Source organism: Oncorhynchus masou, chromosome 8 (genome assembly GCF_036934945.1).
Source record: "Oncorhynchus masou masou isolate Uvic2021 chromosome 8, UVic_Omas_1.1, whole genome shotgun sequence".
NCBI lineage: Eukaryota > Metazoa > Chordata > Actinopteri > Salmoniformes > Salmonidae > Oncorhynchus > Oncorhynchus masou.
This window is the reverse complement of record NC_088219.1, coordinates 46,308,030-46,326,709: the sequence shown is the minus strand read 5'-3', so window position 1 is coordinate 46,326,709 and position 18,680 is coordinate 46,308,030. Positions and strand designations below refer to the sequence as shown.

General features: G+C 44.9%; 1 protein-coding gene across 1 annotated transcript in view; it reads right to left on the bottom strand.

The window, feature by feature from the left end:
• Window positions 1–5,705: 5,705 nt before the first annotated feature.
• Window positions 5,706–18,680, bottom strand: part of LOC135544747 (pro-neuregulin-1, membrane-bound isoform-like) — a 72,447-nt gene continuing 59,472 nt past the window's right edge. The window contains exons 6-8 of the mRNA XM_064972610.1: window positions 15,974–16,071; window positions 14,049–14,249; window positions 5,706–12,360 (exon numbers count right to left, since the gene is read on the bottom strand). Coding sequence (XP_064828682.1) covers window positions 11,655–12,360; window positions 14,049–14,249; window positions 15,974–16,071 — 1,005 coding nt within the window. The 3' untranslated portion in view covers window positions 5,706–11,654. The remainder of the gene's footprint in view (window positions 12,361–14,048; window positions 14,250–15,973; window positions 16,072–18,680) is intronic.

Below are 18,680 nucleotides of genomic sequence, written 5' to 3'. Positions count from 1 at the left end.
CTCTGCCAAGTTAGCCGGCCACCCCGGCGTTCGGGGTACGCTCGCTTCCATTCGCCAGCGTTTCTGGTGGCCCACTCGGGAACGTGACGCGCGTCGATTTGTCGCTGCTTGTTCGGTCTGCGCGCAGACTAAATCTGGGAACTCTCCTCCTGCCGGCCGTCTCAGACCGCTTCCCATTCCCTCTCGACCGTGGTCTCACATCGCTTTAGATTTTATCACCGGACTGCCTTCATCAGCGGGGAAGACAGTTATTCTTACGGTTGTCGATAGATTCTCTAAGGCGGCTCATTTCATTCCTCTCGCTAAGCTCCCTTCTGCTAAGGAGACGGCTCAGATCATTATCGAGAATGTTTTCCGAATTCATGGCCTTCCGTCAGACGTCGTTTCGGACAGAGGCCCGCAGAGGCCCGCACGTCTCAATTTTGGAGGGAGTTTTGCCGTTTGATTGGGGCTTCCGTCAGTCTCTCGTCCGGCTTTCATCCCCAGTCTAACGGTCAAGCCGAACGGGCCAATCAGACTGTTGGTCGCATCTTACGCAGTCTTTCTTTTCGTAACCCTGCGTCTTGGTCAGAACAGCTCCCCTGGGCAGAGTACGCCCACAACTCGCTTCCTTCGTCTGCTACCGGTCTATCTCCTTTTCAGAGTAGCCTCGGGTACCAGCCTCCGCTGTTCTCATCTCAGCTCGCCGAGTCCTGCGTCCCCTCCGCTCAGGCTTTTGTCCAGCGTTGCGAGCGCACCTGGAAGGGGGTCAGGTCGGCACTTTGCCGTAATAGGGCGCAGACTGTGAGGGCCGCTAATAGCGTAGGACCAAGAGTCCTAGATATTGTTGCGGTCAGAGAGTATGGCTCTCCACTCAGAACCTTCCCCTTAAGACAGCTTCTCGCAAGTTGACCCCGCGGTTCATTGGTCCGTTCCGTATTTCTCAAGTCATTAATCCTGTCGCTGTGCGACTTCTTCTCCCGCGCTATCTTCGTCGCGTTCACCCGGTCTTCCATGTCTCCTGTGTTAAGCCCGTTCTTCGCGCCCCCGCTCGTCCCCCCCCCCCCCATCCTTGTCGAGGGCGCACCTATCTACAGGGTTCGTAAGAATTTGGACATGCGTCCTCGGGGCCGTGGTCATCAGTACCTAGTGGATTGGGAGGGGTACGGTCCTGAGGAGAGGAGTTGGGTTCCCTCTCGGGACGTGCTGGACCGTTCGCTGATCGATGATTTCCTCCGTTGCCGCCAGGTTTCCTCCTCGATTGCGCCAGGAGGCGCTCGGTGAGTGGGGGGGGGGTACTGTCATGTCTTATTATGTCTGTTCCTGTCCTTTCTCTTCACTCTGTCTCTCTCTGCTGGTCTTATTAGGTTACCTTCTCTTTCTCTCCTTCTCCAGCTGTTCCTCATCTCCTCTAACTAGCTCATTCACCCTTTCCCCACCTGTTCCCTTTTTTCCCTCTGATTAGGTCTCTATTTCTCTCTCTGTTCCTGCTACTTTCGGTGTCAGATTCTCGTTTGTGTTTCTCATGCCAGAAGCAAGCTATCGTCTCGTTTGCTTCCACCTAGTCCTATCCTGTCGGAGTCTGCCTGGCAGGTGCATCCTGCACTCTACTAACTATCTTTTGTTCCATTGACAACGTCGGAAGAGGATCTATGCCATTCCTGTTTTTTCATTAAAGAACTCTGTTTCTGTTAAAACCGCTTTTGGGTCTTCACTCAAGTACATAACAGAAAGTCTATGTTTTCTATTTCTTTGTTTTTGGCCGTGTGTGGTTCCCAATCAATCTATTGTTGTCTCTGATTGGGGATGACATAAAAGTTGTCATTTTCCTTTTGGGTTTTGTGGGATCTTGTTTTCTGTTTAGTGTTTTTTTGCCTGACGGAACTGTTCGTGTTTGTTTTCACATTTTTTAAATTTTGTTTGAGTGTTTTTGAATATTAAAATCATGAACACTTTCCATGCCGCGCTTTGGTCTACTACTTTCGATGAGAAACGTTACAGAAGATCCCACCAAAAAAGGACCAAGCCCAGTGGCCAGGAGGAGTGGAATTGGGAGGAAATAATGAATGGAGAAGTACCCTGGACAAGGGCCAGAGAGTAGATGGAAGGGAGCAGATGGAGGCAGCGAGAGCTGAATGGCGACGATGCGAGGAGTTAGAGCAACAACGGAAGCTCGAGAGGCAGCTCCAAAAATCTTTTTTTGGGGAAGCACACAGGGAGATTGGCTGAGTTAGGGTTTAGACCTGAGCCAACTCCTAGTGCTTACCGTGGGAAGCGTGTGACAGGGCAGGCACTGTGTTAAGCGGTGATGCTCACTGTCTCCAGTGCGCATTAAATGCCGGGGGCACTCTTTGCCAGTTCCTTGCATTTGCCGTGCTAGAGTGGGCATTCAGCCAGGACAGATTGTGCCGGCTCAGCTCTCCTGGTCTCCGGTGCATCTCCTCGGTCCAGGATATCCTGTTCCAGCTTCCCGCACTTGCCGTGCTCTACGCACTATGCCTCCAGTACGCCTTCATAGCCCAGTGCGTCCTGTGCAAGCTCTTTACACTCGCCGAGCTAAAGTGGGTATCCAGCCAGGATGCGTTGTGGCAACTCCCCGCACCAGGCTTCTAGTACGTCTCCTCAGTCTAGTGAGACCTGTTCCGGCTCCACGTATGAAGCATCCAGTGATGATCCATGGCCCGAAGCCTCCAGTGATAATCCATGGCACAAAGCCTCCAGTGATAATCCATGGCCCGGAGCCTGCAGTCATGATCCATGGCCCGGAGCCTGCAGTCATGATCCATGGCCCGGAGCCTGCAGTGATGATCCATGGCACGAAGCCTCCAGTGATGATCCATGGCATGAAGCCTCCAGTGGGGATCCATGTTACGGAGCCTCCAGTGATGATCCATGGCCCGGAGCCTGCAGTCATGATCCATGGCCCGGAGCCTGCAGTGATGATCCATGTTACGGAGCCTCCAGTGATGATCCATGGCACGAAGCCTCCAGTGATGATCCATGGCACGAAGCCTCCAGTGATAATCCATGGCACGACGCCTCCAGTGATTATCCATGGCACGATGCCTCCAGGGATAATCCATGGCATGAAGCCTCCAGTCATGATCCATGGCCCAGAGCCTCCAGTGATGATCCATGGCACAAAGCCTCCAGTGATGATCCATGGTACAACGCCTCCAGTGATTATCCATGGCACGATGCCTCCAGGGATAATCCATGGCATGAAGCTTCCAGTCATGATCCATGGCCCGGAGCCTGCAGTGATGATCCATGGCACGAAGCCTCCAGTGATGATCCATGGCACGAAGCCTCCAGTGATAATCCATGTTACGGAGCCTCCAGTCATGATCCATGGCCCGGAGCCTGCAGTCATGATCTATGGCCCAGAGCCTGCAGTGATGATTCATGGCACGAAGCCTCCAGTGATAATCCATGGCACGACGCCTCCAGTGATGATCCATGGCACGACGCCATGGTTCAGGTGTGCAGCCGGAGTCCGCACCATTGGGGGGGGGGGTTTACAGAAGATTGCCCTATTTGGTAAACTAAGAAGTCCATATTTTGACAAGAAAAGCTCAAATTAGCAAGGAGAAACAATATTCCATCATTACTTTAAGACATGAAGGTCAAGGTCCGTCAATATTAAGCATAACTTTTAAAGTTTCTTCAAGCCCTGACAGTAGCCCCCTCTATTTTGGGTTAGGTCAGGGTGATACTCGGATGGGAAAGTCTGTTTTTCTTTTTATTTGTTTTTGGCCGTGTGTGGTTCCCAATCAGAGGCAGCTGTCTATCGTTGTCTCTGATTGGGGATCACATATAGGTTGTCCTTTTGGGTTTTTTGGGATCTTGTTTTCTGTTGTGTTTTTTTTTTTGCCTGACAGAACTGTCCGCTTTCGTTTTCACGTTAGTTATTTTGTTTGAGTGTTTTTGAAAATTAAATGTTCTTCGGGATAGGGGGCAGCATTTTCACTTTTGGATAAATAGCGTACCCAAATTCAACTTCCTGCTACTCATCCCCAGAATATAAGATATGCATAGTATTAGTAGATTTGGATAGGAAACACTCTGAAGTTTCTAAAACTGTTTGAATCATGTCTGTGAGTATAACAGAACTAATGTAGCAGGCAAAACCCAGAGGACAAACCATTCAGATTTTTTTGGAGGGGTCACTGACTATTTTTCATTAGGGAACCAGATTTCTAAGGGACTTGTTTGCAGTTCCTACCGCTTCCACTGGATGTCACCAGTCTTTAGAAATTGGTTGAGGTTATTCTTTTGTGTAATGAAGAAGTACGGCCATCTTGAATGAGTGTCACTTGAAGTGTACTTTCTGAGAGACGTGTCTTCTTGTACTGAACACAGATAATCCCATCTTCAATTTGATCGATTTTTAACGTTTAATAAAACTACCTTAAGTGTTTGAAATGTTTTGGCAAAGTTTACAGGTAACTTTTGAGATATTTTGTAGTGACGTTGCGCAAATTGGAAGCTGTGTTTTTCTGGATCAAACGTGCCAAATAAATGGACATTTTGGATATATATCGACGAATTAATCGAACAAAAGGACCATTTGTAATGTTTATGGGACATATTGGAGTGCCAACAATAGAAGCTCGTCAAAGGTAAGGCATGATTTATATTTTATTTCTGTGTTTTGTGTCGTGCCTGCAGGGTTGAAATATGCTACTCTCTCTCTTTGTTTACTGTTGTGCTATCATCAGATAATAGCTTCTTATGCTTTTGCCGAAAAGCCTTTTGGAAATCTGACATGTTGGCTGGATTCACAATGAGTGTAGCTTTAATTTGGTATCTTACATGTGTGATTTAATGAATGTTTGATTTTTATAGTATTTTATTTGAATTTGGCGCTCTGCATTTTCCCTGGCTATTGGCCAAGTGAGACGCAACCATCCCGCCTATCCCAGAGAGGTTAAAACCATGAACACTTTCCACGCTGCACTTTGGTCCACTCCAACCATTACAGAGACAAAGGCTTTGAGGTAGTGGTCCTCAAACACAAAACATTGGTTTAATATTTTATTTTTAAAATGTACTTAAGATTTTCATGGTGTTTACATAAATTGAAAGCAATTCATCAAGGGATATATCAAGATGTGATTGACGGGAAATTTTGTCCTGGTTTCTAGCCACACAGCTAATCATCATTGTGCATGTACACTCAAAGTATTTTAATTAATTTATGTTGAATAAAATAGCAGTATCAATGCTTAAAGGCAAACAGATGTTTGACCCCATATTGAAGACAACATATATAAATGGGGACAGAGAAACACAATGGTTCCAGAATATAACATTTCCACACTTTTCAAATATATACCAACGAAATTGTGAGGCTGTTGGTAAAATGGAATAAATGCAGAGTCAGGCGCAGGACACAGTTCTGAGTAATAATCCAAGATTTACGCAATAAATGGTAAGATTCCAACAAGGAACATGTACAATAAACTAAAGCATGAACAACGAGAACCCACATGACAAACAATAACGCAACAAAACAGAGAAGGAAATCAGAGGGTTAAATAATGAACATAATTAATGGAATGGAAACCAGGTGTGTAAATAATCAAAACAAACATGAAACATGGATCAGTGGTGTCTAGAAAGCCGGTGACGTCGAACGCCGAACACCGCCTGAAGAAGGAGAGGGACCAACTTCGGCCGAAGTCGGGACAGTACCCCCCCCCCCCCCCCCCCTTACGCGTGGATCCAGCAACGCGCCGACACCGGCCTTGGGGACGACCTGGAGGACGAGGCGCAGGACGATGCGAATGGAGGCGGTGAAATTCCTGCAGTAATGAAGGATCTAGGATGTCCTCCACCGGCACCCAGCATCTCTCCTCCGAACCATACCCCTCCCACTCCACGAGGTGCTGAAGGCCTCTCGCCCGACGTCTTGAGTCCATGATGGCTCGCACAGTATACGCCGGGGCCCCCTCGATGTCCAGAGGGGGCGGAGGAACCTCCCGCACCTCAGACTGCTGGAGCGGACCAGCCACCACCGGCCTGAAGAGAGACACATGGAACGAGGGGTTAATACGATAATCAGGGGAAGTTGTAACCTATATCAAACCTCGTCCAATCTCCTCAGGACTTCAAATGGCCCCAAGAACCACGGACCCAGCTTCCGGCAGGGAAGGTTTCGGGTCGAGAGCCAGACCCGATCCGCCTCACTGCAGTGGCGGTCGGCACTCGCCTTCTGTCGCCTGATGGCCCGTTGTAAATGCACATGAGCAGCGTCCCATGTCGCCTCCGAGTGTCGAAACAATTCATCCACCGCAGGAGCCTCGATCTGGCTCTGATGCCAAGGTACCAGGACCGGCTGATAACCTAGCACACACTGGAAAGGGGAGAGGTTAGTGGAAGAGTGGCAAAGGGAGTTTTGGGCCATCTCCGCCCAGGGGATGAAAACCGAACACTCCCCCGGCCGGTCCTGGCAATAGGACTGCAGAAACCTACCCACAACCTGGTTAATTCTCTCTACCTGCCCGTTACTCTTGGGGTGAAAACCTGAGCTGAGGCTAACCGAGACCCCCAGGCGCTCCATAAATGCCCTACTGACTTTAGATGTTAATTGGGGACCCCGATCAGAAACTATATCCTCAGGCACCCCGTAGTGTCGGAATACGTGGGTGAACAGGGCCTCCGCAGAATTTAGAGCCGTAGGGAGACCGGGCAAAGGAAGGAGAAGGCAGGACTTAGAAAACCTATCCACAATGACTAGGATCGTGGAATGCGTCACGAAATCCACCGATAGGTGTGACCACGGTCGTTGTGGAACGGGAAGAGGCTGCAATTTCCCTCTTGGCAGGTGTCTAGGTGCCTTACACTATATTGGGAAATTATAACTTTGTAATCTGAATACTTTCCTTGGTGCCCCAACTTCCTTGTTCATTATAGTGACCTCCCTGATTAGCCCTGACCCCAATGGACGACTATCTAAGGCATGTACAGGGAAGGGGACATCAACAGGAACAATAGGATTCCCTAAACTAAGTGCAAAGGTCAATAAAGTTCCCAGCTGCACCTGAATCTACTAGCGCCTTATGCTGGGAAAGCTGGGACAACTCAGGAAAGGCAACATTCAACCACGTGTGCAACAGGGAGCTCTGGGTGAGGTGTGTTCCTAATCACCTGAGATGATTCACCAGTGCTCCACTGCCACCTCGATTACCTGGAGAACCTCCCCAGCACCGACCAACTCCCTGCGAACGTCCTCACGTAAACTACAACTGTAGTGGTCGATCAGGGCCTGCTCATTCCAACAAGCGTTCCCCCACCGCTCTCCCCTCCGTTGGATGATCGAAAACCGGGCTTAATCTTCGTAATTGTCCAACGTCAGTCCTTCTTCTCTCCAGACAGCGTTGGCCCATACTAGTGCTTTTCCAGTCAGACAAGAGATGAGGGCGCTCACTCTCTCGCGTCATGAAGGGCCTGGCTGAACAGCTGCCAGGTAGAGCTCCAGCTGGAGAAGGAAACCCTGGCACCCGGGAGCCGTTCCATCATATGCTCCCAGGAGTGAGAGTCGAAACCCACTTTATTCTAATGATGTAGGAAGTGTATCTCTGGGTCGGTTGTTGTGGGAGCTGGGAGTGTGCTGAAGGGGGGAGTGGAAAACCCCCTCTCTCCCATCGGTCCATGGTTTGCAGCACGCGATCCATGGCTGTACCGAGACTCTGTAACATGGTCGCCTGCTGCTGAACACACTCCTCCATTGGGAGAGGAGGGCTGGCTGTACCCGCTGACTCCATAATATTGGTGCATTACTCTGTGAGGCCGTTGTTAAAATTAAATAAATGCAGAGTCAGGCGCAGGACACAGTTCTGAGTAATAATCCAAGATTTACTCAATAAATGTTAAAATTCCAACAAGGAACATATACAATAAACTAAAGCACGAACAACGAGAACCCACATGACAAACAATAACGCACAAAACAGAGAAGGAAATCAGAGGGTTAAATAATGAACATAATTAATGGAATGGAAACCAGGTGTGTAAATAATCAAGACAAAACTAACATGAAACATGGATCGGTGGTGTCTAGAAAGCCGGTGACGTCAACCGCCGAACACCGCCCGAAGAAGGAGAGGGACCAACTTTGGCCGAAGTCGTGACAGAAATATATAAAACGCTGATTAAAATATGTCATCTGTAAAAAAATAAATAATAATAAGGACCACAAAATAAATAAACACAAAATAAATAATATAAATACATATATATCTGTTGATACATTTCAGATTGGGCCATCATCATTACAAACGTATAATTTAGGGGGGGAAAGCCATCATAACATAGTGTCATGCTAATGCTGGCGACAAGCAGATTGAACTGTCGATTATTATGAGGAAATTACCATTTGGAAATAATTAATATTTACGGGTTGGTGATGTGATCATGTAGTAAAGAAAATCTGTCTAGTTACCTATTCATTATAGTGATACATTATCGGTGACAGTCTTCGGCAGGCCGTGAATACTCATTCAACCCATATCTCATGCGGTTCCTGTCGAGCATGACTCCTAAATGTATCCTTGGGGTATAACATACATATTATATAATAAAATATGTTAATGTTGATGATATTACACAGAGATAACACTAAGTCAGACAGCTGAAAACAAATATATACTGTATTCACACAAAATAACAGATTGGATAATGTAACATCCAAAATGTTTACATTATCCAAAATGTTTAGGAGGACAAAAATGCAGAAATTGACTAGCATACTAAAACACAATTGAAACAAATAAAAAAGCTTTCGCTATGTACCTTATTGGTGCTTTATCATTGATCCCCAGAATGCACTACCCACAGATGTGTTGTTGAAAGACTGAGTCATATATTCAATCATTCATTCAGTACATATCTCTACAATTTGGACTTGCAAGTCATGAGATGTGGCTATAGTGAGAGCAAGAATCGTACAGAGTATTGCTTAACCAGAGATTACTAAATACATCTATTATATAGAACGCAATATACAGAATAATGGCAAGGATATACATAGTGCATTCAGTAAATGTCCCAAGATACTAACCGTTACCCAATTTACCCAATTATTTTTATTTGATTTGATTAATTCTTCTAAACTCAGCAAAAAAAATAAATGTCCCTTTTTCAGGACCCTGTCTTTCAAAGATAATTCGTAAAAATCCAAATAACTTCACAGATCTTCATTGTAAAGGGTTTAAACACTGTTACCCATGCTTGTTTAATGAAACATAAACAATGAATGAACATGCACCTGCGGAACGGTCGTGAAGACACTAACAGCTTACAGCTGACACTATAAAGAGACCTTTCTACTGACTCTGAAAAACACAAAAAGAAAGATGCCCAGGGTCCCTGCTCATCTGTGTGAACATGCCTTAGGTATGCTACAAGGAGGCATGAGGACTGCAGATGTGGCCAGGGCAATAAATTGCAATGTCCGTACTGTGAGACGCCTAAGACAACGCTACAGGGAGACAGGATGACAGAATGGCAACTGAGATCCTTTATAGCACCCATCTAAACTCACATGACAAATAACATATCTTAGGAACATTTCACAAAGCAAGATTTTACTTTAGAGAGGAGTATCCCATAGCCAGACAGCATTGGCTATAAATTATCATTCAGTTTGCCCTCTTAGACGAAGTTCTTAGCTCGTTCTTAGTACCACTTAGGACCAAAACATTACCTCATCCAATGGCACAATGGCATATATCAATTGTCAATTGTAGATACTCCCATATCAAAGACACTCCCTCCTGGACAAGAGGTCATATACTAAATCAAGATATGGCAACCTCAGAGGGGACGTGCAATAGTTACAGACACATTCCCATAAGAAGACAAGCCTGACCTCTCCCTTCTCTGGGCCCCTAGTTACTAAGCCTTTGCAGAGAAGGGATAACTGCAAACTGCCAACAGTATTATCCAAAAGAAAACATTCTAATGACAAATATCTCACATAAGCATTATTATATAAATAAAACATCTTATTTATCAATGTTACCTAACTAATTCTGATTCTGCTACCACACCATGTGTAACAACACCTGCACAGGGTCGGTACATTCCAACATCACACCTGCGGGACAAGTACAGGATGGCAACAACAACTGCCCAAGTTACACCAGGAATGCACAATCTCTCCATCAGTGCTCAGACTGTCCACAATAAGCTGAGAGAGGCTGGACTGAGAGCTTGCAGGCCTGTTGTAAAGGCAGGTCTTCACCAGACATCACCGGCAACAATGTTGCCTATGGGCACAAACCCACCATCGCTGGACCAGACAGGACTGGCAAAAAGTGCTCTTTACTGGCGGGTAGCAGTTTTGTCTCACCAGGGGTGACGGTCAGATTTTCGTTTATCGTCAAAGGAAGCCTGTACACTGGAGCGGGATCGATTTGGAGGGCCAGGATCCGACATGGTCTGGGGTGGTGTGTCACAGCATCATCGGACTGAGCTTGTTGTCATTGCAGGCAATATCAACGCTGTGCGTTACAGGGAAGACATCCTCCTCCCTCATGTGGTACCCTTCCTGCAGGCTCACCCTGACATGTCCCTCCTCAATCCCATTGAGCACGTTTGGGACCTGTTGGATCGGAGGGTGAGGGCTAGGGTATTCCCCCCAGAAATGTCCGGGAACTTGCAGGTGCCTTGGTGAAAGAGTGGGGTAACATCTCACAGCAAGAACGGGCAAATCTGGTGCAGTCCATGAGGAGGAGATGCACTGCAGTACTTAATGTAGCTCGTGGCCACACCAGATACTGACTGTTACTTTTGATTTTGACCCCTCTTTGTTCAGGGACACATTAGTCACATTAGTCATTAGTCACATGTCTGTGGAACTTGTTCAGTTTGTGTCTCAGTTGTTGAATCTTGTTATGTTCATACAAATATTTAATCATGTTAATCAGATTACACATTCAATATTCTTCCCAGGTGATTGACTTGGTAATTAATGTGTTATTGGCTAACGGGCCAAGAAAGCATAAAAAAATACTAATCAAATTTTATTTTACCATTTGAGTCAACCAAAAGTGAGTGTGGAAATCTTGAAATAGTGTATAATATTTTGGTGCTGTGTTAGGTGAACACTAAATACTTTGTTGTATGCACCTCTGTAAGTAGACTATGACTGCATTCATGTAAATGGGGAGAAATGACATGCACTTGAACACATAAGCAACACCGCAGATTCAGTAGAATTCCATTGTATTGAGCTTACAGTGAGTAGTTCATACAGGTCATTATAGGTAATGCATAGTGCTGGTGGATTCTTTTGTTTTAAGGGTCAGGTTGAAACGCCAACAGCGAGAAGAAAATTATGAATATATGGACCAGAGTCATGATGCAGTTCCCTTAAGCACATCAAATGGAAATTAAAGGCACCATTAATATTTTTCTCCATTGAAATACTCTGAACCATTGGTATATAGTAGTGTATATGGCACTTTCTTTCATGACATGAGCATGTTTGTACACATTTCTATTTATTTATAAAATACTTTATTCACTACTTCGCTAAAATAAATGTTGTCTTTCTTTCTTTTTTTGTGCAAATATTTAATTTATAGAAAATAAAAGTTTAGTAGTGACTATTATTTATTTTTGAAGTGTTTTAAGTATTTTTCTAAGCGATATTTACATTTTTGACATTATACAGCAATTGGATCTTGGTTGGCGATGATGAAGGATAACCTGGCTTGCAGGTCATCCTGTGGGGAGAGTCGGAGTGCTGGGTAAGTTCTGCAGCTGTCTGTGAGTGGCTCCACACCTGCAGCCATGTAATCCTGTAAACTCAGGAAGGGCGTGTCCTCTCCCACGCGATAGTCCTCCTCCGTGTTGCTCTCCGAGATGCTCCTCGCCGTACTGCTGACTCGGTCGTTGGACTCCGTTTTGTGGCCCGCCGTGTGGCCATTGGGCTTTGTGCTATTGGCACAGCGGCCATTGTTGCTGTTTGTGAGTTTTTTAGGGAGGCTTTGCGGGGGAACGGTTGGTACCACAACCGTGGCGGCGATCGCCTCGCACTCCTGCGTTGTCTCGTAGTTGTCGTTCTCGACAATCCTCAGCGGGCTGGGCGGGGGGCTGTGGGCCTTATGGCCATAGTTGTAGTGGGCACAGTTCCTTTTGGATTGGCTGTGGTGGTGGTCGGGGCGCGGCGGCTTGTCACGGGGCCACAGCGTGGTGGTGAACAGCAGGGGGTCCTCCTCTTCGCCAGTGGGGCTGACTGCCACCGAGGGGACTGAGGTGGCCAGGCTGGACTGTGGGGCCGAGATCTCAGAAGGAGGGGAGGGCGGGGTCACGGGAGAGAGCAACTCCACAGGAGACAGGCGCGTTGGAGTGGTCATTGCTGATGCATACCTGACAGACAGGACCAAAAGAGAAGCCACTATTGATTAGGAACTTAAAAGTGAGAACACACAACTGTATGCATGGACACCACTTGAATCCATATTAGGGACACATGCTTTATAGCTAAAATAACTAAATCCATAGCATTACATTTTGTTCCCTATAGGTAGAGTCAAATCCTCAAGTGCACATCCGATGAGCGTAGGCTCCTTTACTGAAGTGCAGTGCAATTTACCAGTCTCCACTCAAATACTTCATTTTTTACATTCCTCTACTCTTGTTCAGGATACACATTCATTCCCGATCCATTTCATCAAGCAGGTGTAGAACTGTATAGGCCTTTCTCTTAGTATGTGTGGGGAGGACAGAGACACAGATGTGAAGAACACTGGAGCATTTGTCTCCGTCTGCCCCAGCCAGTCATTAGAGTTATGTGCACAGATGGGTTCTCTCTGACTCAGTGTGGCCTGTGACCTTAGCTGCACAGCTTGACTGACAACACGGTTACACCTGCACTCATCAGCACCACATTGGTTTACTAATGAGGATTTAGGAAGTCATCACTGTCCATTAGGTTTGATCTAGGAGGGACTGTTTTGTGAAGTCTCAATATAGGTGTCATGTGTGCTCCATCTCCGGCCTCTAGGTCACCAGGCTGCTCATTATGGCGCACACCTGTCACCAGCGTTACTCGCACCTGCACATCATCAGACTCAGCTGGACTCCATCACCTTCCTGATTATCTTCCCTACATATTTCACTCCCTTTGGTTCCCTCCCCAGGTGTTATTGTTTATAAAGCCCTTCATACATCAGCTGATATCTCAAAGTGCTGTACAGAAACCCAGCCTAAAACCCCAAACAGCAAGCAATGCATGTGTAGAAGCACGGTGGCTAGGAAAGACTCCCTAGAAAGGCCAAAACCTAGGAAGAAACCTAGAGAGGAACCAGGCTATGAGGGGTGGCCAGTCCTCTTCTGGCTGTGCTGGGTGGAGATTATAACAGAACATGGCCAATATGTTCAAATGTTCATAAATGACCAGCAGGGTCAAATAATAATAATCACAGTAGTTGTCGAGGGTGCAGCAAGTCAGTACCTCAGGAGTAAATTTCAGTTGGCTTTTCATAGCCGATCATTAAGAGTATCTCTACTACTCATGTTGTCTCTAGAGAGTTGAAAACTGCAGGTCTGGGACAGGTAGCACGTCCGATGAACAGGTCAGGATTCCATAGCCGCAGGCAGGCACATTAGTTTCTTGTTTTACATTATGTTGTGTTTATTTATTAAATCACTCCCTGAACTTGCTTCCGGACTCTCAGTGCACATCGTTACAATAGGACAGCTCATAGGAAACCTCTAATAATTAAAAAATAACTATTTCATTCAGAAGAAAGAAAATGATAGCATGGCAATGGAAATACCACAAATCTTGGATTAAATCTTGGTTTACTGTATATTTATAAACAAAGTGCCATGATATATAAAGTGAATGTTATTCCCTAAACATGATATCACGTATAATCTCTAAAATATACCTTATTCTTAAATGGATATCTCTATTTAACTCAGTGTCTGCCACTTCTTAATGACCTATCAGTAGTCACAAACCCTCAATTAGTTGTATGGGCTGAAGGGAGGTTATTGTGTGTAAAGCAGCACGTAGCACCATTAGCTACATTAGGGCATCTTTCTCCTACCGGTCTCTGAACGGCGAGTCCCTGGAGGAGTCTGGCGTGTCTCGGGTGTTCTTTAGGTAGACACTCAGGTCTCTGGCGCCGCCCGTGGCGTCCAAACGACCCCGGTGGATGGGCGTGGCGTGCCGGCTGTTCTCCATTGGTGACATCACCAAGACAGAGCAGCTGTGAGAGAAGGCACTCTCGCTGCGGCAGTTGCTCCAGCTGAGGGGAGACAGAGAACAGAAGAGGGGAATTAATTGCTTATCTTAAATGATGCATAACACTGGCTGCTTCAGACACTGATGTAAGCTGTAAACACATTAAAACATGTCTATTGCAAACCTGGCTTCAAATACTTTTAGAAATCATTTCAAATACTTCAGCTGGGCTTGATTGAGCTTGCCCGGCTTAATGGACCAATAGAATAGTCCCAAATCTGCTAAAACCGCCGTTCTTACACTCCAAGCAGGCTAGAACAAAACCACAAAAGTATTTAAAGGATTAAAATAGCACTTAAAGTAGTTTGCAGTATCAGTAATACATGTTGATGATTTAATTCCTGTGCTGTTTGTAACTACCCTGGTAGGTTGATTGATAACCTGAACCAGGCTAAAGGCACTGGTTCCAGTTTGAAGTGTTTCCTTGAGTGGGCAGCTTGATGAAAGCCAGTCAATATTTAAATCACCCAGAAAATATATGTCTCTGTTGATATCACATCAAGCATTCACACATCAAGCATTTCACACATGTTATCCAGATGCTGACTGTTAGCACTTGGTGATCTATAGCAGCTTCCCACCAGAATGGGCTTTAGGTGAGGCAGATGAACCTGTAGCCATATTACTTCAACAGTATTTAACATTAGATTGTCTCTACGCTTTACAGGAATGTGGTTCTGAATATAGGCCGCAACACCACCCCTGTTGGCATTTCTTTCTTTTCGGTAGATGTTATAACCATGTTTTGCTACCACTGTATCATCAAAGCTATTATCTAAGTGAGTTTCAGAGATAGTCAGAATATGAATGTAATCTGTTACAAGCAAGTTATTGACTTCATGAACCTTGTTTCTCAGGCTACATAAGTTAAAAGTTTAAATTCTGCATAATGGCACAGCATTTCATAAGCTGTACTGTGGGAAATTGATATGTTGATATCCTTCAGTTTGCTACCATATGACTGGTTTCACGTCTCCATCGATTATAAGGTAAAATATATCTAAAACAAGTGTCATTTATATATACAACTCCCTTATCGAAACGGATTACTCATTTACCTAGCTCTTATCAAGTTGTAAATTACCATGCATGGAGAATGGTGTATTTCTATCGGAAAGCATAATGTAGGTGCTATTTCCACTTGGAACCGGTAGATTGACTAGATGTTATTCATGGTTTCCTCGCGTGTAAAGGTGGTGGAATTATAAGGGCATTAAGTGAAGGTCAGAATACGGCGTATCTGTAGACACACTCTCTTTATTCAATCTCCACCCCAAATGGAGAGCAGGTGAAAAACACACTATTCTCATGCTTACGTTCAAGGTCAGAATACACACGGAGAGAAAAGATCATAAAAAGATCATTACGTTCAATTTACGTGCCTTAACTGGGGTCGGAATTCCTCCCAATGTGAATTCATTGCTTTTCAAACACCTGACATAAACGGAGAGGATAGAGAAAAGGAGGAAAAGCAGGGTTGGCTGGTGTGAAATGAGAAGGAGTTCGATTAAGATAGTGTAGAGAGGCTGTAATGAATGTTGACAGTTATGACAGATTGAAGGAGATGAAAAGAACATTATATAAAAGGACTTTATCTTTGACACATTATTACAGTATCTTCTTAGAGCAAGCGCTATTGCTCATCTCTTTTTAAAAGCTGACGACTTTCACAGATGGGAGGAGAGGAAGGAAAGGAAAAAGGAAAGCTGTCGTGTAGGATTGGGTTACCTTTGACTGGAGGTGTGGGTGACCGTTGTCGATTGATGCACTGATGATGTGTACTGGCTCGTGGAGAAAGACATTTCCGTTTCCTTCACGAGTTGATGCTGTGTGGGCAATGCATTTTTAGACACAAATTGTTATAAGAAGGGAAACGGGAAACAATCAAAAGAAGTGTCAATAGTAAGGCCATGAAATCACATTCACATTATGAAACGTGCAGATCCTGTGTACTCTGAAACAAGTCAACAAAAATATATACAGTGCCTTAAGAAAGTATTCAAACCCTTTTTAACTTTTTCCACATTTTGTTGTTTTTTAGCCTGAATTTAAAATGGAATAAATTGAGATTGTGTCACTGGCCTAAACACACACAACAGCCCATAATGTCAACGTTGAATATTTTTTTTCGAAAGGAAGGAAACCTCTCAGGGATTTCACCATGAGGCCGGTGGTCACTTTAAAACAGTTACAGAGTTAATGGCTGTGATAGGAGAAAACTGAGGATGGATCAACAACATTATAGTTACTCCAAAATACTAACCTAAATGACAGAGTGAAAAGAAAGCCTGTACAGAATAAAAATATTCCAAAACATGCATCCTGTTTGCAACAAGGTACTAAAGTTAAACTGCAATAAATGTGGCAAAGAAATTAACTTTATGTCCTGAATACAAAGTGTTATGTTCAGGGCAAATCCAACACAAAACATCATTGACTACCACTGCATCATGTTATGGGTATGCTTGTCATCGGCAATGACTCGGGAGTTTTTTAAGGATAAAACTAAACGGAATAGGGCTAAGCACAGGCACAATTCTAGTGGAAAACCTGGTTCAGTCTGCTTTCCAACAGACACTGGGAGATAAATTCACCTTTCAGCAGGATAATAACCTCAAACACAAGGCCAAATGTACACTGGAGTTGCTTTCCAAGATGACATTGAATGTTCCTGAGTGGCCTAGTTACAATTTTGACTTATGGTCTATGGCAAGACTTGAAAATGGCCGTCTAGACATAATCATAGAAGTCACCAAGCGCAGCATAGCATCAGTGTGTAAATCAGCTAGAAAGATGTGTCGACATTGAGTAATTGTCTCTGGCCCCCTCCCAGTTAGGGGGAGTGATGAGCTCTACAGCAGTCTCACAACTCAATCGCTGGTTGAAAACTGTTTTCTGCCCCTCCCAAAAGATATAATTTGTAGATAATTGGCCCTCTTTCTGGGACTCACCCACAAACAGGACCAAGCCTGGCCTGTTGAGGAGTGACGGACTCCATCCTAGCTGGAAGGGTGCTCTCATCTTATCTACCAACATAGACAGGGCTCTAACTCCCCTAGCTCCACAATGAAATAGGGTGCAGGCCAGGCAGCAGGCTGTTAGCCAGCCTGCCAGCATAGTGGAGTCTGCCACTAGCACAGTCAGCGTAGTCAGCTCAGCTATCCCCATTGAGACTGTGTCTGTGCCTCAACCTAGGTTGGGCAAAACTAAACATGGCAGTGTTCGCTGTAGCAATCTCACTGGAATAAAGACCTCCTCCATTCCTGCCATTATTGAAAGAGATTGTGAGACCTCACATCTCAAAATAGGGCTACTTAATGTTAGATCCCTCACTTCCAAGGCAGTTATAGTCAATGAACTAATCACTGATCATAATCTTGATGTGATTGGCTTGACTGAATCATGGCTTAAGCCTGATGAATATACTGTGTTAATTGAGGCCTCACCTCCTGGATACACTAGTGACCATATCCCCCGCACATCCCGCAAAGGTGGAGGTGTTGCTAACATTTACGGTAGCAAATTTCAATTTACAAAAAAATTGAGTTTATGGTCATGAAATCTATGCAGCCTACTCAAACACTTTTTATAGGTACAGCTAAGAAGCCTCCTGGGGCATATACAGCGTTCCTCACTAAGTTCCCTGAATTCCTATTGGACCTTGTAGTCATAGCACATAATATTCTAGTTTTTGGTGACTTTAATATTCACATGGAAAAGTCCACAGACCCACTCCAAATGGCTTTCAGAGTCATCATCAACTCAAAATGTCTCCGGACCTACACACTGCCACAGTCATACTCTGGACTTAGTTTTGTCCCATGGAATAAATGTTGTGGATCTTTGTTTTTATGTTTTTCCTCATAATCCTGGACTATTGGACCACTATTTTATTACGTTTGCAATCACAGCAAATAATCTGCTCAGACCCCAAACAAGGATCATCAAAAGTCATGATATAAATTCTCAGACAACCCACAGATTCTTTGATGCCCTTCCAGACACCCTAGTCACAAGAAGTTAACCACCTACCCACGGACGTCAGAGGACAAAAATCAATTAACCACCTAACTGAGGAACTCAATTTAACCTTGCGCAATACCCTAGATGCAGTCGCACCCCTAAAAACGAAAAACCTTTTATAAGAAACTAGCTTCCTGGTATACAGAAAATACCCGAACTCTGAAGCAAGCTACAGAAAATTGGAACGGAAATGGCGCCACACCAAACTGGAAGTCTTCCGACAAGCTTGGAGAGACAGTACCGTGCAGTATCGAAGAGCCCTCACTGCTGCTCGATCATCCTATTTTTCCAACTTTATCGAGGAAAATAAGAACAATCCAAAATGTATTTTTGATACTGTCGCAAAGCTAACTAAAAAGCAGCATTCCCCAAGACAGGATGGCTTTCAATTCAGCAGTAATAAATTCATGAA